Source organism: Anabas testudineus, chromosome 24, assembly GCF_900324465.2.
Source record: "Anabas testudineus chromosome 24, fAnaTes1.2, whole genome shotgun sequence".
NCBI lineage: Eukaryota > Metazoa > Chordata > Actinopteri > Anabantiformes > Anabantidae > Anabas > Anabas testudineus.
Genome location: NC_046632.1, coordinates 5,719,212 through 5,744,252, shown reverse-complemented (window position 1 = coordinate 5,744,252; position 25,041 = coordinate 5,719,212). Strand labels below are relative to the sequence as shown.

Genomic DNA, 25,041 nt, shown 5'->3' with positions numbered 1-25,041 from the left:
CTCAGTAAAACAAATGAGACAAAAACATTACTTTATTGTAATCTAAATATTTGTGTGTGGCAAATATATGATGATGATGATGATGATGATGATGATGATGATGATAGCATTGCAAATCATGATACTACTGCCACAATTCTCAGATGGGACAAGACTCTGATGCTTTAAAGCAGTGTTTGGTTGTCGCTAAACAATACACTTCTCATTCAAACCAAATAGTTATATCTGTCTCATCTGTCCACAGAACATTTTCCAACATCCTTGTGACTTAGCCACACACCTTGAGCAAACTGTAGACAGCAACAAATGTTCTTTTTGCAGTAGCTTCCTCCCTGTAGCTCTGACATATAGTAACACCCTATTCCTGGCAGTCAAATAAAAATTAAATAAAGAGGTGTAATGTTTTTGTCTTGTTTATTGAATTGGGTTCTGTTTATCTAGTTTTTTGACTTGCCTGAAAAGAAGATTACATTAGGGCATGTTTTTGCAGAAATAGAGCAAAAACTTTAGGCTTCACAAACATGAGTGTCATGTTGTTGTAATTAAACTTTTGTTTTGAAAATTGTTGTTTGGCCTTATTAATGGCTAATAATGATATCTCACCAGGCAGGAATGTTGTGTAACTTAGTGATTTTAAAAGTTTACTTTCTCTCTTCTCTACACATTTCTTAAGCCTGTTTTAGAGGTGCTTTGCATGAGCAGTTTCAAGCTATGATATGTGCATCTTAGTGGCACAAATGCAAAACTGCACATGAAGTCTGAATTTACACCTGAAGGGCACAGCAGCTCATGGGTTTAGTCAAGATGTGTAACCTTTATCTTTTTGCTGTGTAGGATGACGAGGAGGATGATGAAGATATTAATACTCCTGGGACATCAACACGGAACCATAAGGTAACACAGCAACAGTGTGTTCCCATACATGCTAGGCTGTTTTTACATGTATTAAAACAAACTGTACTAAACTCAGATGTGTTGCTTTTTACATTAAAAGTTTCTCCACTGCATCACAATTATCATTTGATATGTAGGGGCGTCGACCAATGCAGCGGCAACTGCGAACCCGCCCTCCATCGTATGATCCTCATGCATGGAGGGGTCGTTGTAAGGAGCTGCTGGATCTTATCTTCCAGTGTGAAGACTCAGAACCCTTCAGAGAACCTGTCGACCTACAAGAATATCCGGTACCTATTTTTTTATTTATTTTTTATTTTTCACTTACCTTTTTGGTCCTTGAGTCTTGCTATTCAGTCAGGCTAGGGCAAGTGGGACAGTTCAGTTAACAAGGAGTGGTATCTGAGCTGAGGGGATTGTTTAGACTGAAGAACAAGTGTCTCCATTCAGCCAGCACGACCAAATCAAAGGAATGAATAAGTTGTGAAAGAGAAACAATGTGAACAGACACACGGCGTCAGTTGGCTAGAGTTGTGTTGTTAACAAGAAGGCAGAAATGTATTTTTATTTATTTATTAATTTTTTTAGTCTACTCAAAACGAAACCCTAAATCAATTCTTCACACTCTTTTACTCATATCCTTGCTGCATTTGAAATGTCCTAACTTCCATCTGCCTTTCCCAGGACTACCTGCAGATAGTTGAATCACCAATGGACTTCGGCACCGTTCTCAACACGCTAACAGAAGGAAAGTACCAGTCTCCCATCCAGCTCTGCAAAGATGTGCGGCTCATCTTTAGCAATTCCAAAGCTTACACGCCTAGTAAGAAGTCTCGGGTAAGACACACTCGCTGAAAGAAAACCCATACAATTTGACAAGTGTTTTTATTTATCTAAGTATGATAGTTGAGTCAGTACATTATTTATTTTGTCTTTAGATCTACAGTATGAGTCTAAGGCTTTCTGCACTGTTTGAGGAGCATATCAGTTCCATCCTGGCCGACTACAAGGCCATCCATGGCCTGACAGATAAACTGACCAGGCAGGGCACTGACAGACAGACCCGACACACTACGGACAGACAGACACGACATGCCATGAAGAGAAGAAGGAGGAGGAGCGAGTCTCCCACGAGCAGCACTGCATCCAGGTAGAAGAACGCACATTTAATTTAAAAATTTTGTGGCTTTTCTTACACATTACGTACGATTGGTGGCATTCTTTTCTTCCAACCTGTATCTAGCCCCGAGAGAAAGAGACGTGTATCATCCAGGGTGACTGGGAAAAGGGAGCCGTCGCCAGCTCCTACACGACCCTCCTCTCTGAGACAGAGTGCACCCCTTAAACAGGCCCCACAACTGGTCAATGGGAAGGTGGACACGCCAACTGCTGGACGAACACGCAGTGCCGCACGTCATTCTGTACACTCCCCACCATCGTCATCCTCCTCACACAATGCCATAAGCAACACGCCAAGCACATCAGGTAAATCGGTTAATACATATAAAGTCACACTAAGGGTCTGATGTACAGGATCGCTTACAGGTGACTGTGATTGCAATGCTTCCACTACATCTCTGCATTTCCTTGCATAGTACTGTAGCTGTTGTTTCTGGGGTGTCCCAAAGTAGGCAGTTCTTGTGTGCATGTTGTGGTGGACACCAGTAAAACATGCTAAACTCTCATTCAAATGTGGTTGCCTCACGTTTGCACGTTTTGTCAAACAATTGCAATTGCAAGCAAAATTTATTACCTTCTGTTTTGGGTCTTAGTAAATCAGGTTCAAAGTGTGAATTTCAGACCAATAATTTACCTTAATTTGTGCATCTCTCTTTACAATTCAGAATCTACTCGCTTGCTGAGGGCTCATAACTCTGTGTCAGCTTCAACGCCAGCAGCTCCCGAAAAAGTGACCCCCATTCCAGCTGCAGAAAGTAGCAGTGGAGGAAGCACCCGACGGAAACTCAGGACTCCAGTACGACACACACCTGGTAAGAGAGAAAATGTCACAAATATAGTGACTTTAACTTAATTATTACATTTATAAACAGTTTAAGAATTTATTGTCATCTGTCTGTTATGTTTCCCTCTAGGCTCTCCTGCAAGTCCTTCATCTCAGAGCACAGTCCACCTGAATGGCCACAGTAGTCATCTGACCCTGGGTGTGGGGAGAAGGGGGCGGAAATCCAGAGTGGACCCACCAGGAAGTCCTGCAGAGGTCACGACCCCAGCCAGCCCTTCCAGACCTCGAGGTCGCCCACCTGGCAAAAAGAGAGGACGGAAAAGCAAGCAGGAGATGGAGGAGATAACAAGGAGTGGCAACCGCAGGAGCTCCACTCCTGACGATGAGCTCGACCAATCCACAGGCGACGAAGGTGGGACGTCTTCCGCACAGGAAACATCTGTGCTTTCAGACTCCGGGACAACCTCAGCTCCTAGAAGGCGTGGCCGACCCAGAGTGGTAAGAACTGATGAATCCACGCCTCCTGCCGAGTCACCTGAGCCCTCACCGCTGAGGAGGAGCAGCAGGAGAGCCAACGAGGAGGTCATGACCCCTGCACAGACTGCTCCGCTGCGATCCAATCGCAAGGAGTCTCCAAGAGAGGAGGCAGGCGAGGGGTCAGGAGGGTCTATGCGCACACGTAATCAGGGGCGACGGTCAGCGTGGTACATGGAGGAGGACTCTGAGGAGGAGCAGAGGCAGCTGCTGTTTGAGGACTCATCAATCACCTTTGGCACATCCTCAAAGGGACGTGTCCGCAAGCTGACAGAAAAAGCCAAAGCCAACCTTATAGGCTGGTAACACAACAGACACGCTGGATGTGAAGAGAAGGCTGTGTGCCATGTCAGAGCAGAAACCTGGCTGAGATTTCTGAGCTCCTGTGTTGGAGGAATAGGGGACGGAGTTGAGAAAGTAATGCTTGCTGTTGTATGCATTTGTGTGCGCGTATGTGTGTGTGGGTCTGGGGAGCCGCTGGTCCAGCTGCTGCTATTTAAAGCTGTGGCTATGGAGAGAAGATGGTGCAGGTACCTGTTCAGTCCTCCTTCCTCTCGGCCCAGTGAGCACATCACTATGGCAACCGGTGGCTTTCTGACAGCTACTGGTCATTTGTTCTAACTCCTCCTGCATTATTGGTCCATGTTGGATCCGACCGGAGCTTGCTGACTCCCCTGTTGGTGGTCTTGTGACTTGCTCCTGTTCAGTGAACCACTCAAGAGCCCCGCCTGACCTGAAACACTGTTGGTGTCAGACTGGGCAAAACAGTAGTTGAACAGAGTTTTAGTACTTGAAAAGAAATCACGAGGAGAGCTGGATGTATCTTATCTCACTATTTTTGAGTGTCTCTTCTGGGTAGGTCAAAGATGCCCGTTGAACTAAAATTGTTAGGTCTGTGACAGACTACAGACCACTCGTCTTTCACCCCCTTCTTCTTTGTTCTCGCTGTTTTTTTATACAACCCCCCCTCTCTGCTTTTTCTAAGATTTCTACATAATGATGGGCTGTCTGTTTTGAAAGTCTTACACAGTGGCTGACCTGAGCGTGTCTGTCTGTGCTAAAATACCAAATGGCGTACCTTTGTTGGTACTGTAGATCTGTAGGTTTTGTTTACTATCAGTGTGTGTGGGTGTGTGTGTGTGTGTGTGTTTTCTTTTGCATGTTAACTAGACAGAGGAAGCATCCCTTTTTTTTCTAGAAGACGTTTTTACTGTGATGAGGAGAAAAAGGATGCATGGATGAAATGGGTCATTTATATGTTTAGGTAGATCATGTTTCAATGCGTCCTCAACATTAGCAATACCTTGTGCCTTTATGTCTTTAGTGTGTGTGTGTGTGTGTGTGTGTGTGTGTGTGTGTGTGTGAGAGAGAGAGCGTGTGTGCATGTGCGTGTGGGCGTGCTTGGCTCCAGCCCTGCAAAATACATGTGCCTGTATGTATATGAAGTTATGGTGTGACTATGCGAGTGCGTGTGCAATTGAAGGAGTGTGTGTGCTTTTATAACACAGTTGAGTGTGTCATTCACTTTCAGCGTACAAACAGTGGCATACAGTTTGGTCGTTGTGAAACCTCTCAAAGAAATGTATTTATAGCGGTTGAAAAAAAAGACTTAACTGTTGTTGTAAGCATACACTTATTCACGTCAATATATTATTCTATAACCAACCTATTGTCAGTTTATACCTAAGGTACAGAGAGTGGAGCTTTGGATGACTAGCTTTGAGATGCACTTACCACAGACTGGTTATCAATGCAGTCGTAGGGAGTAACCCTGTGTATTTTAAAATTGTTAACATATAAAAATGAACTTTTTAAATGTTGATATGTTTCTATGGTGACCACACACACACACAAACACACATGCACACAGAATTTTGTCTCGCATGTTTTAGCACTTTCTCATGCCTGAAGCAAACAGGATGGAGCCAGATCAAACTGGATTGGACGGAAAGCAGAGAGAGAGACAAGTCTTATATCCATCTTCTTGATTGTGTGCCTTCGCTACTGTGGCATATTGAATCCTTGGTTTCTTCTTTTGGGGCCTTTTGGGGGGGGGGGGGTGGCGAGAGGGGACTTACTAGTTCTGCTCATTGCTGGGTTTAAGGAACAGGACCTAGAGGCCTGGACTGGACCTGATGGGCTTATGAAAGAGGGAAAAGACTGAAAAATTAACAATCTGACATGAAACAAACATATTTTATAACTCTCTCTCTCTCTCTCTCTCTGTAAACACTCAGAATGAACTGAGGTGTTAAAGATGGTGGTCTCCATTTTTGACCAAGTTTAGTTTTTTCCCCCAGCACAGAACAGATGAAAGCCAAAACCTGACACTTGTGTTGTGGGATTGAGTTTGGGGAACTGGACGGTAGCATTTATATACACCTGGTTGATTTCATAGCTCTTTCATTTCACATATTAGTCGGCATATATCTCATCTGTTCATCATTGTTGTGTTGTTGTTTTGTTGTCAATGCCAAATTCTGTCTTTGGGCACTGAAGTTTTAGAACATGGCTTTTGAATGTGTTTATTTTCTGAAGCAGTTTTAATGTTTCCACACTGAGCATCGAGCTCGTTCACATATGTGTCAACTGTTTTCTGCCTGTACCCCCGCCATATGGGACAGTGGCTACATCTGTGGAGTCCTAGTGTTGGTACGGTGTTTTATACTCTGCCGCACTTCTTTGTCAGTTTCATGAATGCATAGTTCATATTGTGTATATGAAAAGTCTTAGTTCAAATTGAGGCAACCTAAAATACTGACACCTCCTTCCATAAGTGACTCTTGACGTGAGGTCAAATCTCCTTATTAGAGTTTTTATTAAAGACTGGAAGCTAATGATTTTTTGCTCGTAAAAATATTTATGTTGCGGCCATTGGTTTGTTGGTTTTATGTGTTTGTTTGTGAATTGGTCTGGGAAATTGGTTCGGTTAACTCCTCATAGGCACATTTTCTAGCTCACCCACAAATAATCATATTACACATATGCACAGAACATGACTTCTCAAATCTGAGATAATGAGCTCACTGTTAAACAAAATGTTTACATGGGACAGCTTAAAAACAGAACCACAAATGGCCAACCACACCACACATCAACTACCAAGAGGATGGACACTGTATTATTTACCTTCTGGAACACATTTATCCAATCAAAGTGGACATAATGCTTGTTTTGTTCTGCTATTCTGATCACCCACACTACCTGTATTTATCAAAACGGTGAAAGTAAGAGCTGATTTACTATTGCTGGTCTGGTTATTATAACCGTAATAATGTACGACCTCTGATGATTTGGGAGGCTCCTCAAAAGCGAACCATGGGTTTTTAGCCAGAACCGCTATATTAATTTATTCTTATCTTTTCAAGCACACATCAGTCATGGCTGTTCTGCCTATCAGTGCTTTCCAACTCGACTCAGCACTTGAGATCAGCCTTTTTGCTTTATCAAACCCGTTTTGCATATTGTGGCTCACGTACACATGCATTTATTTACCCCACAGACCAGTGCTAATGTGTAGCAGAGTTGCACCGGCTGTGACCTCTGACTGGTTATCGCAGTGTTAGGTCAGAGGTTAAAGGTCACTGTGTATGTGAGGTGGCTGCATGTGGGCCACCGGGGCACATTTTGGGACATTTTATGTTTTATGGGGCCGTGAGATGGGACAGAACAGAACGGAAAGGGGGTCAAAAAAGGTTCTGTTTTACGTGAACTGATTGAAGAGGATGTCTTTGTTAGTTTGGATACGTTTTATATATAAAGGAATTAATGCAAAAAAGAAGCATAAAGCTAGAATGTATGTGTAGGGGAGTACTGCTGTCCTGTTAGTTCATACCAATATTTTAATTAAATAAACAGTTGTGTTTCCATACCCACTTTACTCCCTGTTGTTTTACTTTTTTGTTAAACAGATGTGATCGATTTGATTGTTCGATTCTCACAGGGTGATGCATGAATGAACAACTCTCCCGCCTTGCGTTACCCAAGCGTCAGTGCGTCACTGGGCGTCCCCCCCCGCCCGTCAGGCCCTCGCTCCGGTGGCTTCCTGACGTGGCGCACCGCTAAAGGTCCGCGGGACGCTCCGTGGGCTGCCGCGATTGGCCGCTCCACCTGTTGAGCACCACGAGTAATGTAAATACACAGGTGCCGGCGGCATGGGCGAGATATGTAAATAAAACTGAAGTGAAACTGAGCCGCTTCGTTCTGGCTTCCTGGCGCCAACAGACGCAATGCTGAACAGATAGCTGGAGGAAGCACACTGGATCAGACCTCGAGGTAAGAGTTATAATTGTTACTAGTAACGTGCTTGGACAGTTGTATCCACTCACTTGACGTTTCTGCAGCTCCACGTGTTACGGAGGGAGTAACTTTCTCTAACCAGCTGAGCAGAACACACACACAAACGCGCTCTGTTGAGCGGACTAGGGCACCTGAGCTCCACAGGCTGGGATTTAAAGACAGCGCTGCGCTTTTATTCCCTCTCGGGCGTCGCACCTGTGACGTCCACACCTGACGCGCCTCTCCCGTCCGCAGGTGACGTCATGATGCCTCAGCTCACGAGCAGCGCTGTGCTGCAGCTCGCGCTGCTGCTCTCCGCGGTGCCCGCGCAGTACTTCATCTCCCGGTGGAGCGGCTCCACGGCGGCGCAGCGCTACCACGCAACCACTCGGTAGGTAGGCTCCGTGCGTAAAACAAAGTAGTTCTTATTCGTTAAATGTAGTTCTTTGCATCCCGACCCTTAAAGGAATACTTTAGTGAAACTAATCAGCTGCTGTGGGAGTAGTCTTGTGTTTTTCTTATTAATGAATAACAATTTCTTTCAGATTTCTTAGAATTTGGAAAGAGTGGAGAGGGTCATACCTCAGTGGTACTGCATGGATGGACTGGGCAAACGAGCAGATGTCCAAAGTCAAGTGAGTATACTGTAGGATGCTTGCAGCTCACATAAACAGTGTCATTGACTTAGACTCTTAACGTGTGTTTTAATAATCCATGGCACTGCATTCATTTGCATAATCTTAATTTAAACCAGAGTACAATTCCAAAACCCACAGCACAGTTTTCTCAGTTGCTAAAACTAAATATTTTCTTGATTTTCATCATCATCTTAGTATAGCAGAGGTCTACTCTTTAAAAACACCACAACAGCTGCACCCCATCCACAGACCCACATCTTTTATTGGATTAACTCTGTCAAACAAAAGCAAAACACAGCTTCACAGTTTAAACTACAGACATGGATAAAATTGTTGGTACCCTTCCATTAAAGAAAGGAACAACCCACAAATGTCACTGAAATAACTTGAAGCTGACAAAAGTAATAAATAAAAATGTACAAAAGATTAACTCATGAAAATTAGACATTGCTTTTGAGTTGTGGTTCAACAGAAGTTTAAAAAAAAAAAAAAACTAATGAAACAGGCCATAAGGGTAAGAAGCTGTGGCACAGGGATCAGGGTAGAAAAGTTTGCATGTGCATTGGAGCAGTTAGTTTTCATCTTTTCAGTTTCAACAGTGTGGATTAAAGAATGAAGTCTGACGCAATACAGTACAATAAAAATAGATTTTCTGAGTTTGGCTGAAATTTGTAATCTTTGCGTAATGAAGAAATACAGTATAAATGCCCATCTTGAACACCCAAATTTGTCTTGGTGCTTACTGTAAGATTTGCATGTCAATAAGACATAGGCACTGAAACACCTGCAAACAAGAACACAATAAAATGAAATAAAAACTGATTAATTTAAATTTACAGTGTCCACAGGCCACCTGGAAAAAAAATGCAGGTGCAGAGTGTAGCAGGGTTTCTTATCTCTATAATCACCTTGTTAGAAAATCACACAATTCATGCTGAGATGTGTTTGCTTGCCTTTTTTGGTTCACATTATAACTATGTAAAGTTATCAGCACACATATATGGCATAATTCAGGGTTTTTAGCATTTGGCCTCTTGACACCACATAATAAATTTGAAATGAATCATCAAGATGTGCCTGTCTGCTTTAATTCAAGGGGTTTGACAAAAGTGTGGTATTAACCATTCAGGAATTACACACATTTTCATTTGGTTGGCCAGTGAAGAATATCCCATTTCCTTGCCTGGAGAGACTCTTCTGTAGCTTATGCTGGATGTTTTTGGGTCATTTTTACAACCCTTACTTGAGCAGCACTAGGTGACAGTGGAAAGGGAAAACTCAGAACCAGGCTCAGGGTGGGTGGCCATCTGCCTCAAACGTGTAACTAGTTAGCTAGCAAATGTAAATGTTAACATTAACAAATGTAACATCGCTGCCCTCCACATGGGAGACTGGTGTTCAAATCCCGGCAGTGGCCTACCTCCACTACCTACCCTACCTTGCTTTGTACCTTGTATCTCACTTGTAAGTCGCTCTGGATAAAAGCGTCCGTTAACATGACTAAATGTAAATGTAGCACTCAGAATCACTGTCAGGCCTTTTATTTGCTTGATTAGTCATGGAGTACCAAGGGATCAGGCCACACCTGGCCATGCAACTGCCTGTAAGCTAGTCTGTCTATTATTTATGAGCCACCAAAAACAGGGGTATCCGTATGAAAATGTATAAATTCTCAATGGTTATTGCAACACTTTTGTTTTCTTGATTTAAAGCTAAAAGTCTTGAATTCACTCACATCTTAAGTGTTTTACTCAAATTCAATGTTGTGTACAGAGGATGAATGTTAATAAAAAAACAAAACGCTTTTCATTGTTCCAATATTTATGAACCTGACTATTTGCTTTTGTTGCATGTTTTTAATATTAGTGTTGCAACATTTTGGCCAGTCATCCTCTTCTATTTTCAGATGAAATGTTTACATGTTTAAGCAAATGAGAAAAACTGTAAAAAAGGTTTTTGTAAGAACACAGGCAAAGAATGGAGCAAACAAAAGCTTGTTTATATGCGTCTGTAAATTTACTTTCTAAAGGTCTCTGGTTGGATTGGGACAGGACGAGCAAGCGGGACCTCCCATAGAGACCATGCTTTATGACAACGACCAGGGATTCTTTGGAGGTTTGTGTCTGTATACATAAATCTACATATATTCTAAATGTATAAAAGTTCTTACACCTGTGGCTTCGATTAAAGCAAAAATAACCTCACAGGATTCTCTCCTTTATCCTTGCAGCCTCCAAGACAGTCCGCAGCCCCCGTCCACCGTACGTGTTTCTGCGGGTTGGAGAAGTAGTGATGGAGAGGAAGGGTCATATGGTCGGGGTGGTGGTGAGCTGGGACCCTGAAATGCGAGCCCCTCCAGAGTGGAAAGACAGGATGTATTCCAGCCCTGAGGTTACTTATTTCACTCTCTGCACTAACACTCAGCACCAACATGGACATTTTATTTAAAATTGGATATTTTCTCAAATAGGTGTTGAGAACTTAAACAGTAGCCAGCCACTGAGTTTTGTGACTGTGTGTGTGTGTGTGTGTGTCTGTGTGTAGGGCACTACAGCAGAGAATACGCCTCATTACAAGGTGCTGTTCAGCGGGCCTGGACCCTCTTCTCTGTTAGTTGCATACTTACCTCAGACACAACTTGAACGCATCACTGGCTTGCAGGTAGGTACTGGTAAAAGCGCAACACACAATCACGCATACAATAAACTGTTCTAAACTGTGTCTGGGGCTCACTGTGGGATGTTTCTAGCCAGAAATTCCCACCTTGGAGAGCTACTTCACACATTTTGATGGAGAACGGTTTGTCATGCAGCCCTGGCTCAGAGAGCTCTTCCCTGAAGACGAGATCAAGGACACATGACTGTTCAGTCTGAAAGAGTTATTCAACACCCTCTTCTTTTTTTGTTCCTGTGCGTTGAACCTGGTTTCAGGTTCTTTTTATGTCAAAGAACTCTGCTTGAATCTGTCAGTGATATGTTGTAATGAATAGATCCACAATGCCGCTCCGTCCTGGTAGCGGTATGTACCAAGCTTTGTGCAGAATAAGGACAGTTATGAAAATCCCTCCTTGCTGGATGGCAGGATGAAGGTCTCTGATTGTCAGAGAAATTCAGAGAGCATTAGTACTAGGACTTGTAATTATGCTCTAATGAAGACTGTGAGCTATTCTTTGTTCAAATTTTATTTGTTTGAGATGTACAAATATACAGTATTTTAATCAATGCTTATAAACTTAAGAAAGTAAGAAATAAGAAAAGGCAGATTTGAATGGTTTGAATGTTTAAGTTAAAACATTGTGAATGATGCTTAAAATGACAAATGAATAATTATGTAGTTTTTTTGCCTGGCACGACAGTGTTAGCTGAGATAAAAAAAACAAAACTTAAAAGACTGCACTTTATTCAGCTATGCAATAAACTAATCTAAACAGTGACCACCAGCTCTTTGGTTTCATAAGTGTCTTTAGAGTTTTTTCCTACTTTTGTCTCTGAGGCTGAAAGAGACAGACACCCGTGAGGAGGCAGTGATTGTGGGTGTATGAGGAAGCTGACAAACGGGTGCAGCACTGTGCCCTCTACCTCCATCCTCCTCCTCCTCATTCCTCCATTCCCTTGTTTCCTCCTCTCTGACCAGTAGGGGTGGTCCCAGACTTTGTCCCAGGAGGTGACTGACTTCTCTGGCCTTCTGCTGAGCATTTTCAACAGCTGACACACACGCTCGCCTCCTGAAACAAATGCACAGTAGTTACAGGTGCTGCATCAAGCTATGTTAATGCATTTAGTCAAAATCAGGAGAAGTTTGTTGTAGGTGAGAGGCACTTTTTATCGTCTCTTACCTTAGTTGACTTAGGCATTGTGCACTGTGGTAAAACTGGGGTGTGCCCACACAGACATTCTTGTCCAGCTTTTCCAGCAGCACACTACACACACGCTCCATCTTTGCAAAATCTGAAAAAGTGACCACGACCTATGGAAACATTTATGATACATTCTTAAACAGCTCAACACACATACAGTACATGCTATAGTACAAGATTAGTAACATTGCAGCACATTTAGATCAAAGCGTTCGTTCAAGTACGGCACCTCTGCATTCAAGTGATACAGGTCTGCCTCTCGCTGTAGAAACCTCCTCACAGTTGTGTCTTCATCCTTGATGTCATGTTGTCTGTGCAGAAAGAATTTAACAGCCCACAATGAGGTGAATGAACCCATCTCTAGGACCTATTAGCTCTCCAATCAACTTCAATTACACAGTTTTTCATAAAAAAAACAAAAACAGTACTGATGCAGTAACACACTACTCAGACACTACCACTGATGAAAGAAATAAAATTACTCAAATTCAGAACTAAATTTATATTGCATTTCATTTTAGAGGGAAATATTATTCTATTTTTTTTTATTGTTGCATATTACTGACAATTAGTGATAATATTTGATAGTCTTACATTCAACATATATGATCGTGCTATATAATATATGGTGCAGTGTCCTAGATCAAATTAACATACATACAGTCTTTTTACTTTATTAAATTCAGGAATGCAATCTTTTAGCTTGAATAAAAGTGACTTCTTTCCCCCCTTTATCTGTTACAACACAGTAAGAGGAGGACAGTAGCTGCAGCTGCTTCTCTCCACGCCTCGGTTAGTGTGCAGACCTGCCGGCTGACTTCACCTGACACACTGGGAGATGTAGTCCAGCCGCCGGGTGACGCTGGTCGTCACCTCGGTCACCGACCCCTTGCTGTTTCCCACACTCACCCGGACAGACGCTCGGTCCGCCGGGCAGCAAACCTCCGCGGTTCCCGTTACCTGGACCTCCCTTAATCGGTTACCGGTGCTCTGACGATTAACTGTTCGTACTTCCAGCCCCTGTTCTCTTTCATTACCGGCGAGCTCACGACCAGCAGCCGGTAGTATCGCAGCCAACCCTCGGCCCGGACTGTCCATGTTGTGAGGATCAAACCAACTTCCCGCTGCTATGGGAATTGTCGCAATGCACGTCGGGATGTGTAGGCGACTTCCGCTACGTTGTTAGTTTTTATTTTATATATGTGTGTATGACCATGTTATTGTATTTAATTGTAAGAAGTTCAAATGTGGGCTTGGGCTGACGGATCATATCGATACTTAGTTTGATTGAGCTCATTACGCTCTCTATACGACTTATTATCAAATGACATTAATATCAGTATCTGTGTTTGGTCAGCAGGTGGCAGCATAGCACAGTAGTATAAATAGAAGAGTGTCAGCACACATGATGTGAAGAGAGAAGTTCAGACCTTTTCAAATAGTATAGATACTTTATTTATTATTGAAGATATTGTGTTGATCAAATATATACCATAAATACATATACATTTAAATACTTAGTAACAAAAAGATGGATATAGTTGCCTACATTAAATCACATTGTAATATTGTCAAATACATTAACTAGGAAAAACACATTATTTAATGTTCAAAAGGCTTTTAAAAAGCTTGAGCAATGCAATATTAGTAAAACAAAATAGCCAAATAATAGTATGATATAGTATGATTTAACAATAATTAAGGTTACAAAATAAACATACTGTAGCAGAATCATTTTGATTTAGATCATTTTGATGTTTTCTGTATAGTGAAAATATTACAAATGTGACTAATCAATAAAGAAAATACAGAATAGACGATATTATACATGTGTATAAATAAATAAATCTGTGGTAGATGGTATTCTCTTTATGTACTATAGACACATATATATACCCTCTTCTTTTATATTTCAAGGACATTTGGGAACAGCAGAGATTTAATCCAATTCTGGATGCTGGTTTCTTCAAACAACAAAGTTTGTTTGGCGTCCCTGGAGTATTAAACTGTGAAACGCGCTTTATAATCACAACCTAAAAATACAAGGCCATATTTGTTGTTATTGTCTCTGGTTTCGCCGGTCCCCCGGTATGCTCTGTGAAACTCTAGATCCGATGCGTGGCTCCGGCCAAGAAAGATGCAGCATCCTACAATAGGGTATTTTCATATGGGACAGGATAAGGAAGAGGAGGAGACCCTCACTGTTAAGCCTCAATGGACGTCCAGAGCATTTTCCTTCAGTGGCCTACCGACCATCTGGCTGTTTTCACCCACCTCCCAGCGATCTGTTGCTCTAATCACTCCAAAAATGTATCTCACCTCACTGTGCTGTCTCCATTTCTTCCCCCCTACATCTCTGTCCTGGATCATGGCTCTTTCACCATGAATTGAAATTCTTAAAGCAACATAGTTAGGTGCTGTGAGTGTGGTAAATGAAAATGGTGGTAAATTATTTGTTCAGTTGGCAATCATTATAAGGTTACCAACCACTTACATAAACAAGAATCCGTTTTACTCTTATAGCATTAATTCTTCTTTTCCCCCTAATGTTTTTATAACAACCACCAGTTTAATAGAACGTACTCTGATGCCTGCCATGAAATCATGTTTTAAATATTTATAGTAGTGAAAAAAAAACTCAGTTGTGTAAATAAAAAAACTGGATAAACTGAATTGAGTAGGTTTTGCCCTCTGCTGAATCCTTCAGTGTTGGGTGAAAAGGGTCTGGGGGTCCTTAGATGGAGACTGTGGCCACTTAGGGAAAAAGATTTCACTGTGACCGTCTCTGAATGTGTTGATGTGTGTCTCTCCCTCTTTTTTGCTCTCTCAGATGAAGTAATAAAGTTAGCTTTGTTGGAGGCCCTCCATGTCTCTCCATAGACCACAATCAAGGCCCATGCAGTTTTATTGCAGTTTTATTTTCATATTGTCCAAGAAATCTCCAGACTCCCTTCTGTGCCTGTTGCCATAAATCAAACATTTTGACCGTATTTCTTCTTCTTTGCCTTTCTTTATTTACGGGTGAAGGCGATAAAACACGCACTGACACAGCTGTCATCTGTCTAGGAACTTATTGGGAAGGGGAAAAATAAAAAAACGTAAAGTTCGTTTTTTTATTTCCCTACACAAATCCCCCCTCCTGTTAAAAACAGACGCTGATAGAAGGAGAAAATACAATAAATGGACATTTTCATAGTTTTTGTTTCCAGTATCTTACGATAAGTAGAAGAGAGTCTGAACTGTTTTATTGGTTATAAAACCAACGGTATCCAGCTCTGCCTAACAAAATGTTCAGGTGGTTATCATTGTTCTATCAGCAGGAGCTACTCTGAACCTATGCGCCTATATTCACCTCACAGCCCAAGCTGCAAGTCAATAGATTGATTTCTTTCTTTCATCCTGTCAATATGCCATGTGGCTTTATCTAAAATTCTCTAAATTCACACCTGAAATACAGAGGACGCCGGTCAAATGAACAAAAAGATGCTGTTAAACAGATAATAACATTTTACAACATGACAAAGTGAAATCTGCAACAGAAATCCGTCTCTCGCTGTGCATCAATGGACTGATGCTCACGGGTCCTCAGAGAGCAGCAAAGATGCGAGTTCACTGCCCAGCTCTCTGCATGTCAGTATATTATCAGAGGTATTTTCTCATGCTGTTGCTCAGCTCCACAGCGTCCATCTCTGTAAACAGCTCGTAGTCAAATAAACAGTCCTGTCCACAGCCCCCCCGCCCCCCACCCTCTACTCCCATCACTGAATAGACCTTTGTACCAGCAGATATATAATAGCAGGAAAAGCACAGGCTCAGTTAGTTACATTAATAACAACAAAGCCTGATGTATTAGACAGTAAACATAGCCATTGTTAATGCTGTGACACCTGTGCTTTAACTATAATATAATGTAGGAAGCACGCCGCACCTTTCCTATTCATTTCCATTTTGCCGTCTCTTTTAGGGTTTACTGATGAGAGGTTTCCATGTTGGGCCTGTGCATGCTTAGACGCAAGCAGAAACACTTGGGGCACCGCTGAACCTGTCATAAAGCCCTCATAAAGACCCGACATCTGTTTGTTGTGATGCATGCCAGAGGATTCTGCAACACAGACACCCACCCAGATAAATACCCACGCACTTTATAGGCACACACACACACAAAAGTCTGCAGGTTTTAATTACTGGAACCAGGCAGGCACACAGGTGCAGATGCAAAGTAGTATCACTAATGATGATAATGATGTGTGTACGTTCATTAGAGGAGTGAGATATAATACTTGATGTGCCAGTAATGCTTTGGTTTCTGGCCTCTTCATGTCAGCTAGGTCAACAGGTGCGTGGGTTATATATGTTAATATATGTTGTGCTTCATTACTATTAATGGTTTCTGTGTCATATCATAGTTTCATTTGGTGACTGTGCATCGCAATTGCGGCCTTAATAATTTAGTTCTTACCGCAACTCATCCTCTCACCGTTCCAGTTCATACCTTTTAATATGTTATGTGCCGTGGTTTAATATTTCCACCTCTTTATGCCCATTTTGTCTTTTCCTGCAGATATGTGTTTTTTAGGGCCTGGTTGGGTTTCAGGGCTCTATTAAAAGTTCAAAGGCAGCATTTACTACTGTAACTGGAGCTAGTCTGCACTGCGGCTTTTCACTAATGAGTGCACAGCGCGCGCACACACACACACACACACAGAACAACACATGTTGCCCTCATGGGGGCTGCAGCGATATTCCCCACAAAGTTCATTGTTACTTCAGGAATCATGTCTTTTTGAAAGCCAAAGATCTGTCACAGATTTAACAGCCCTTTCAGCACCATGTCCCTGTTTGTCCCCTTTTGTCACCTCTGTCTTCCAAACAATAGATTAGGCTGTTTTCCTGACTCACTGGAAAGTGTGATTTTATAAGATGGCAAAGAACATCACATCTCTCCGTTCAACAGCCGGAGCTCTATTTCTCTATTTCAGTCTGTTTTCATTATTTTCTGTGTTTCACCTTAAACAGGCAGAGACAAATACAGAAATGTAAATGATTAAAAACGTAAGTCATCACTCAGTGGTTCAAATTCTTTTAATATCAGTTGGTGTGTTCTTAATAAATGTTCCCGTCACCCTATTGCTGTCTCGCTGAAACTCTTTTATACCTTTAAGCCCTCACTTTCACAGCTATGTCTTTATTTCATGCTCAAAAGTGCTATATTACTCTCAGGGATCACATTTCTTTCTCAGGAAAGGACTGTATGTTTGAGATCCCGCACCATAGGCTGACCTTCCCTTTTCATGTGGGTTTTGTAGTTAAATGAATGAGTACTTTACATTTAAAGTGGACAAACTGTAGTTCCACTGTGCAAAAAGCCCTTTATGGACAAAACAACCAGAGAAATCTTACACTACTACACTACTTTCCAAAAACCTTTTAAAGCAAATTAGAATTTAATAATGTTTGTTGAGTCTTTGGAGCTTTGCTCGTTTTGACCTTCCTCTCCTCTTTGTCCTCGGATGTCTAACATTCCAGAGTAAACACAAAAACAAACAGCCCAGTCAGCGAGGCCTGGGATTAAACGGCTGGTATTTAAATATTTCTGCTATGCCAAGCCCTGTGTGTGTGTGTGTGTGTGTGTGTGTGTGTGTGTTATTCGATTTATTCTTAGGTGTGATTTTCTTTTTTAATTCTTATTAAGTTAAGATGTTGCTGTAATTATTTGACAAGAAATGTATTCATTTTAACTTTAGATTGAATTACAATTTCAGTTTGAATGGGTATATGAATGGGAATGTCTGTTTTTAAAATGATAATAATATTCAAGATACTGTTTTTGAACAGATTTTGGATTCTGTACATTGCAAATCATGTTTGTTATAAAATACATTGAACTTAGATACTGGCTAAAGGAGTTTAAGGCATGGTGACATTGTCATTTAGCAAATAACATTGTTAATTTCTACTTTGTGCCACACTTAAACAATAAAAACAATTTATAGTAAAATACTTTAATATTTATATATTATTATAATATTTTTATTGGACAATACAGTTTTAGCTAAGCATTTGGGCCTGAAGCGAAACTTCATGTATGAGTTTTGTCTAAATGTTTGTCTGGCACACTTGTGCAGATAGGTGGGTGAGTTGGTGGCGTTCAGAAACTCAAACCGCCACCCGTTTATTATTGCCCTGTTTTCAGTGGTCTAGCCTTCAGGGGAGAATCTCCAGCAGTGACCCTTGGCCCCACTGCTCAGCTCCCTCCACGCAGCATCGCCCCTTTCGTTCTCCCATCTTGAATTTGTGGTCAGAATGTTGAAAGGAGAATAAAAGAATCCAACGGAACAATATCTGAGGTCATCTTAGCCGACGCTGCCATTCCGGGAACAGCGGAGGTTTCTGAGGCAATATTCTTTTATTCTTTTATTATGGCAGCGAATGAGAGACGAGTGAAAAACATACTTCACAGCTTTTTTTCATTTTAAGAACAGATCCAGGGTGATAAAAGTGGACGCTCCTCCAAAGTTTTACAACTTACCACTTTTTCTCCTTCCCTTTATCCATTCCTCTTACCTTCCCTCATTCCCCGTCTCTTTTCTTTGCCCTCTCTCATTCTTCTTACCTCTTGGGAGCAGCAGGAGTATGCTGCCCGTTGGCAGTACCGACAATAAACACCCCAGTCCCACCACCCATTACACCTTAGGGCAGGAAACCCCACACGTACGCACCTGCATAGGCTACCATGACAACAAGTACCATCTGTCCATCAACCCAGCATCTGAAAGAACCTGTTCTAAGGCAGTACGCAGTCATGGACGCAGAGTGGACCTGGGTCAAGGGTCAAAATACCCAATTTCCTGTCCAGACAGACGAGGGCTAACTCCCCCTCCTCATGCCTCCCCTCTCTCTGTCTTCCACATTTTCTCTTTTTCCCTCTTTCTCTCTGTTATGCGATTTGAATGTGATTGATGCAGTGTTTGTTATAGCAGCCTTCACTTAGTTGCCTTAGCTCATCCCAGCGATTATTAGCCAAGCAACCTTTTTCTCACAGGAGCTCTTAACTGCAGACCAAAGACGGATTCAATAATAAACGATGGAGTAAGCTAATCTCTGAGAAGTTACCATGTTTTTTTTTTTTTCTTCAGGCTCTCGAGAGCTTCATTAAAAGGGCATGATCTTATGTTAAACAGATCTGAATCGGCTTTGGCGAAAGATTCTCATTAGCCAGTAATGAAACCAGCTCATCAAAAATAATTTTGCGCTCTGTATTCAATCAGCAGCCTATGTGAAAAAAGCCTTTTGAGTGCTTTTCTGAGCGCACATGGCCAAATATATCTAGATATGGTTTCATGCACTTGAAGCACTTGGGGTATACGTAATTTATTCTCTGCCGTTTAACCAGCCTCAAAACTGGACACATCCCCTGCACAATGACACAAACCAAGCACGTCTCGTGTGTGTTTGCAGAATATATTTGACTACTATTTTGCCCATGCCTGCTTCAGAGTGAGCCTCTGTGGTGCAGGGCTGGTCTGGTAATAGCCTGTGTGCTGTGCTGAGCAGAGATTAATGTGAAGACTTATTGATATAATGATGGAGCCATGAAAGAGCGCTCTGGGCCGTGGTTTGGGCCCAACACATGAGCCTAATGGACCTCTGTGTATGTTTGCGTGCATGCATTGTGTCTGCATGTGCTGTGTGTGTGTGTAAATGTGGTTTTGGACCGAAACAGATGAAATTAATTGAGAGGCTTTGCGTTCATAAGAAGGAACCTAGCTAGCCGAGTCTCTATTTCTGTGCGATTGTGTGGCTCGTGAAAATACCTGACTTTAGGTGTGTGTTGAAATGTTAGTGTGCCTGCACATCTGTGTATGACAAGCTGTACGGTATGATTCCCAATACATTTATGCACACGATCCTGTGTGTCTCTCTGTGTAATTACTGTACATGTATGTTTTCCAACATGGTTCTCAGCTGCCCGTTGCTTTCTTTGGTTACAGGGCAGAGCAGTTCATATGCACACCGTGAGACAACGTGGTTGGAGGCAAAATAGAGGGAGGCAAAGTAAATATGACCAAAATGAAAGTGGTACCTTCACAACTAGTGCCCTGTGGTGTGTCTGTGTGTGAGTGTATCTGTGTCCCTAAAGATTCTTATGTGAGGCCCAGCAGGTGCTGACAGGGCCTCCTTCAATCTCTGTGCTGCCCCTACAAACCTGTTTAGTGTGTGTGTATGTGTGTGTGTGTGTGTGCGCGCGCGCCAACAGGCTTGATCCGCTCAATATGGGTCTGATGTTGAAGTGATTGACAGCCGAGCAGTCACAGGGGCGATTGAGAGCAGTTGTGGGAAGAGAGGGACCTTACAGCCTCACAGCTTTCAGCCCTGAGGGGGAGAGAGAGACAAATACAGAGAGAGAGAGAGAAAGGGAAGAGAGAGTCTAAACAGATTAGTCGGTTACACAGAGATGAGGACTGAGGGAATAAATGAGCATTAGCAGTTACCAAATGAATGACGTCCTGCCTGCTTGATTCTAGCAGGGGCCTGTTTTTTGGTTAAAGAAAAATAGACAAGATAAAAATGTACTTAACACTGATTAAAAGCAGTCTTGCTTCTTCATAACCACCCTGCCTGTTGCTGATCTTGTGGGTGGGAAACTCTGGGGACCGTGGAGGTTTATGGGAAATAGTTTATAATCAGGGAGTGATGTCATATGTAGGAGACAAACCAAGCTCTTCCTGGCTGATACGGTGAAGGGAGGGCAAATATGATTTGCAGGATCTACAACAGCAAACTGAGCTGTGACGCCCTTCATATTCCCCTGAGTTCTTGTTCTTGGTTCATACTCGAGATTGCACTGCCCTATTTCAAAAATGTGTCATAAAAGAATAAAATCATTTGGCTTTATTCTTGTGGTTCATTGAGCTAAGTTGCTTTTCCTTCGTTTTATGTTATGGGCTAAAATATGGCGTGTGGAGTTTATCCCGTGTTACACATAATCATAAACCCTCAAATAATCATTTCAAAACTGAATCATTTATTTATTTGAATTTGTTTTGTGTGACCGCCACACGACCTCTTTATGTGTTTCAAACAGCCAGTGTTGAAACTCTGGAGAGTCTGAAGTAAAATGAACTGTGAGTGAACTAGAAGGCTGTTACACATCACTACAGTGCTCAGAGGAGCAAGGTGCATTCATGCAGGTAAGTGAATAAGGTATTTTTGTCTTTCTTAATGCGAGTGTGTGCGAGTGAGACAACCTGGTTGTCTCTCCTGCACACAGGAGAGAGCGGGCCAACGGCCATCTGGGTTTAAAGGTGTCTTTAAATGGTGGAGGTGTAAATCTACTGCCCATGTGCCGGAGGGGACGTCCATTTCTCTCTGGCCGACAGACCCGCTCACAGATCAATAAAGTTAACTCAAAACATTCACACTCTGCCATCTGAAATCAACCATTTAATGAGTCGCTGTTCCTGTAAAAGTGGAAAAGGCCCCTTCAGATTTATTAGAACAGAGAGAGAGAGAAAGTAGAATTTCAGAAAGGAGGAAGAAGAAGGAGGCACAACTGTAGCGTTCAGTCTGGATTCATTTCAGGGCACGTATTTAAGAGCCAGAGACTGCATCTCTATGAAACACACAAACAGTGGAAATAGCTTCTTGATCCAGTTTTTATGAGTATGAGCATGCTTAAATAGAGGTGACTGGATGCTTTTTTGGTAAGCATGGAAAGTCTCCAGACTGTAAAAGCAACCTTAGGTAATGTATTTTCAGTAAGATTAGTGAATGTAATCCAGAAGTTCTGCTTTCAGAAATCATTTTCCCGTAGTAAAATGTCTCTTCAGCAACATTAACTTTTTACAAACAAATGGAGAATGAGAGTGAATCAGTGACGCTGGGTGAATGGCTTCCCTTGTTGCATCAGTTTAATACAAGAGAAGTGTGGAAAACACAGCCTCCTCCTTTTTGATTGAGTTATTTCATGTCAGCGAGCTAAACCATCTACCTGTGCAGAGATACACAGATACACAGCGTGTGAAATGAACTGTGGGAGCATCAACCCTGTAGTGTAATGATATGTAGACTGTCTTTACTGGAACCGACGCTGAGTTATATTCGCCCCTTCCTGTGAATATGCCGCAAGTTTCTATCTTGACTGCTTTTTACCCCTTGGACGTCTCTGCTCACTCCTGGGTTTTCTTAAACGTCTCCGTTTATCCATTCCTGCGACATGGTCCATAAACACACCACATCATGTTCATCCAAACCCTGCTGTCCACCTGAAAGTCATCTGATGATCGGTTTATGCTGATGGAGAGCATATTAAGTGTTGCATTTACTCTCTCTACTTCCTCCAGTCTCTCACCCTCCACTACAGAACAGACGTCCCCTGGGGGTTACACGGAAAGAGGAAGGAAGACAGATGAAATTGTCCTTTTTACAGTGATGTCTTACTGTTGGGGTTTACATGACTACATTTTGAGGGAAATCTTCCTAGCAGCTGCCAGACAGAGTGAACTTTCATGAGATGGCATTACTTGCACAGTCTGCTTTATGGTGGCTGCAAAGAAAATCCTACATGTTAACAAGCATGCATGGAAGGAATTAGTCTGTGGACACCATGCTGGGTGCCATGTCTCATCAGGTGTGGTGTTATGGGGCTAAATCTGCACATGCCTCTGGACATGCAGGGTGACAGGCGCTGACAGTCGATGGCACAGGTCACGAGCACACGCTGTATGGGGTAGTACATGACACACAGACTCCTTTACCTGGGTGTGGAGACGTGTCCAGTTTGATGTGCGGTCTGAGGAGCTGATGACACACGCTGAGCAGAAAGGGCAGCGAAACATGTGTGAGGTGCTCGCATATTTGTGCTGGTAATAGGCTGTTTGTGCTGGTGTGTGATGCTGTGTGTTTATGCTGCTAATGGGGGTTTAATTTGATAAGCGGCTGGCGGATTTGTCAGCTCTCAGCTGCGATGGAGGAAACTGGGTTCTGTATATTTTGGGTAAACATGAAGAAATTCATTCCAGGTTTCCTCTCTTTCTCTCACTGCCTGTACGTATGCTCAGTTAGTTTAACAAAGATGTTAGTGGGGGTTTAAAAAGCAGTTTTTCATTTTAAGATAATAGTTCAGATAGTTAGATAGAAATACACTTTATATCTAAAGGTTAGAGACAAAGATTGTCACCGTGTCACTAGTGAAATCCAGGGATTTAACCCTGTTTGTGCTGTGGCGTCGGGCCTGTGGAGAGGGTTTAGTATGAGAGACATATGGAGTGGAGGGTGGTGATAGAGGTGCTTTAATGTAGTCACAACAGAGGGTTCAGAGCCAAAGGAAACAGGGGTTTCTCTCCTTCCTAAACAGGATGAGACCACACACACTCCATAATGTATATATATATATATATCTCCATATACATCAGACAGGCTTGCATTTTGATACGTTTGATTCTTGTACTTTCTCTGTGATCCTTTATTAATCCTGGACGTCTTCTCGCTTTATCTCTTTCTCAAAAACACTTACATACTGTTCCTCTTTGTTCAGAGAACTACGTTCCCTAAGGAGCGTGTTCGATGAAGGGCTCCACTGTATTCCTCTTATCTTTTTATTCCTTCAGCTCCTCTTCCTCGTCCTCCCCAACAGGAAGTGAACAGAGATAGGCTGTGTTATCATACTCTCCTGCTTGTGTGAGGCACACAGAGATACAGATGCACTTTTTCTACTTTTTTTTTTTTCTCTGCATATTTCCAGATTTCTACAAAACCTAAAACACACACCATCTGTTTATTTCTCTATGTCTCTCGCCTTCTCTCTTTTGCTTTTGCTGGCTGCCTTTAGGCCATTTGTTCCACTGTGTCCTCAGCGTAGTCTTGCCCTCTCTTCACCATTTGGAAGAGAAAACAGTCTTGTTAAGGAGCCAGTGAAACTAGGATCTAGTGTATAATGTAAGATTGTACAAACAATTAGGCCTTTTCATGTTGACATGGTATTTCTAACAACCCACGACTTTGGTAAAATGAAAGCTTACTTGGTGATCTTGATTGAAATAAATAGAGCAAGTGCAGGTATCTTATTAATTAATTACCACAGTGGTACCAAAGACACATCTAACCCAACAGTTAACTTATGTGATTTTTACTTCCTGGTTGTTTTGGCACAGCAGTGGTGCAGAGACTCTGGTCGCTGTGTGTGCCATCATTTGTATATGTGTTTATGGTGTTTTTCCAGGTGTTTTGTCAGGAGTGCTGTGTGTACATCAGCTGGAGACCGGAGGACAGAGAGAGCGAGAGAGAGGAGAAGTACCATCCTTCATCACCATTCATGTGGGAACATGTGTGTGAGGGAGAGCATACAGAGAGTGAGAGAGAGAGAGAGCGAGGGAGATAAAAAGAGCATGTCTGCTGAGGAAGTGAGGGTGGATTTTCTGAGCTCCATAGACACACAGAGATGCTTTGATATATTATATCGAGAAGCAGAGGGGAACAGGAGACAAACCCGGCGTGGTTTTTTGGTTGTGTGTGTGTGTGTGTGTGTGTGTGTGTGTGTGTGTGTGTGTGTGTGTCTGTGCGGTGGTAGTAATGTATAAACACTCTCGTCTTCCCTGCCGTGCTGTCCTGTTAAAACCTCTGTGCCAGGAGGTGCCCTCACTCTGCCCTGACCACGCTGAGCAGGAAATCCTCTGATCTTGCTGTGCATGTGTGTCTGTCAACATACTATGCGACTATAGTGTACATCCAGGACATACTGGCAATACAGGGATAATCAGGATAGAAAGGTGCAGTTAAACTGCGACTTCATAATTTAGTTTCATATATAAGAAAAACCTTTTCAGAATCTGATATGTTGGTTTGTGGTCGCTGAGTTCTCAGGATGTGTTGTTATTGTT

At 42.3% G+C, this 25,041-nt stretch overlaps 3 protein-coding genes across 4 annotated transcripts in view; 2 read left to right on the top strand and 1 right to left on the bottom strand.

Moving 5' to 3' along the window:
- Nucleotides 1-3,697, top strand: part of phip (pleckstrin homology domain interacting protein) — a 29,623-nt gene extending 25,926 nt beyond the window's left edge. The window contains exons 34-40 of the mRNA XM_026342162.1: nt 835-894; nt 1,032-1,184; nt 1,579-1,731; nt 1,833-2,044; nt 2,138-2,379; nt 2,739-2,885; nt 2,988-3,697. Of these exons, the coding sequence (XP_026197947.1) occupies nt 835-894; nt 1,032-1,184; nt 1,579-1,731; nt 1,833-2,044; nt 2,138-2,379; nt 2,739-2,885; nt 2,988-3,697 (1,677 nt within the window). The remainder of the gene's footprint in view (nt 1-834; nt 895-1,031; nt 1,185-1,578; nt 1,732-1,832; nt 2,045-2,137; nt 2,380-2,738; nt 2,886-2,987) is intronic.
- si:dkey-261l7.2 lies at nt 3,695-11,740 on the top strand. 2 transcript variants are annotated; one of them, XM_026342165.1, is made up of 7 exons: nt 3,695-7,666; nt 7,925-8,060; nt 8,215-8,304; nt 10,337-10,422; nt 10,538-10,698; nt 10,852-10,968; nt 11,057-11,740. In XM_026342165.1, exons 2-7 carry the CDS (start codon nt 7,933-7,935, stop codon nt 11,165-11,167), a joined length of 693 nt encoding a protein of 230 aa, XP_026197950.1. In that variant the 5' UTR covers nt 3,695-7,666; nt 7,925-7,932; the 3' UTR covers nt 11,168-11,740. The 2 variants fall into 2 exon arrangements, with proteins under 2 accessions (XP_026197950.1, XP_026197949.1); XM_026342164.1 differs by having other exon boundaries at nt 7,735-8,060.
- On the bottom strand, nt 11,734-13,281 carry irak1bp1 (interleukin-1 receptor-associated kinase 1 binding protein 1). The gene is made up of 4 exons (XM_026342163.1): nt 12,987-13,281; nt 12,393-12,474; nt 12,143-12,273; nt 11,734-12,031 (listed from the first exon to the last, which is right to left on the bottom strand). The coding sequence occupies exons 1-4, from the start codon at nt 13,259-13,261 to the stop codon at nt 11,770-11,772; spliced, it is 750 nt and encodes a 249-aa protein (XP_026197948.1). The 5' UTR covers nt 13,262-13,281; the 3' UTR covers nt 11,734-11,769.
- Between the last annotated feature and the right edge of the window lie 11,760 nt (nt 13,282-25,041).

Bases quoted from the DNA above. Each gene is read 5' to 3' on its own strand.
- si:dkey-261l7.2 (XM_026342165.1), top strand. From the start codon at position 7,933: ATGATGCCTCAGCTCACGAGCAGCGCTGTGCTGCAGCTCGCGCTGCTG. The intron at 10,423-10,537 runs GTTTGTGTCTGT...TTATCCTTGCAG, and splicing joins CGACCAGGGATTCTTTGGAG to CCTCCAAGACAGTCCGCAGC. The intron at 10,969-11,056 runs GTAGGTACTGGT...GGATGTTTCTAG, and splicing joins AACGCATCACTGGCTTGCAG to CCAGAAATTCCCACCTTGGA.
- irak1bp1 (XM_026342163.1), bottom strand. From the start codon at position 13,261: ATGGACAGTCCGGGCCGAGGGTTGGCTGCGATACTACCGGCTGCTGGT. The intron at 12,475-12,986 runs GTGAAGTCAGCC...CTTTCTGCACAG, and splicing joins TACATCTCCCAGTGTGTCAG to ACAACATGACATCAAGGATG. The intron at 12,032-12,142 runs GTAAGAGACGAT...CATTTGTTTCAG, and splicing joins CAATGCCTAAGTCAACTAAG to GAGGCGAGCGTGTGTGTCAG.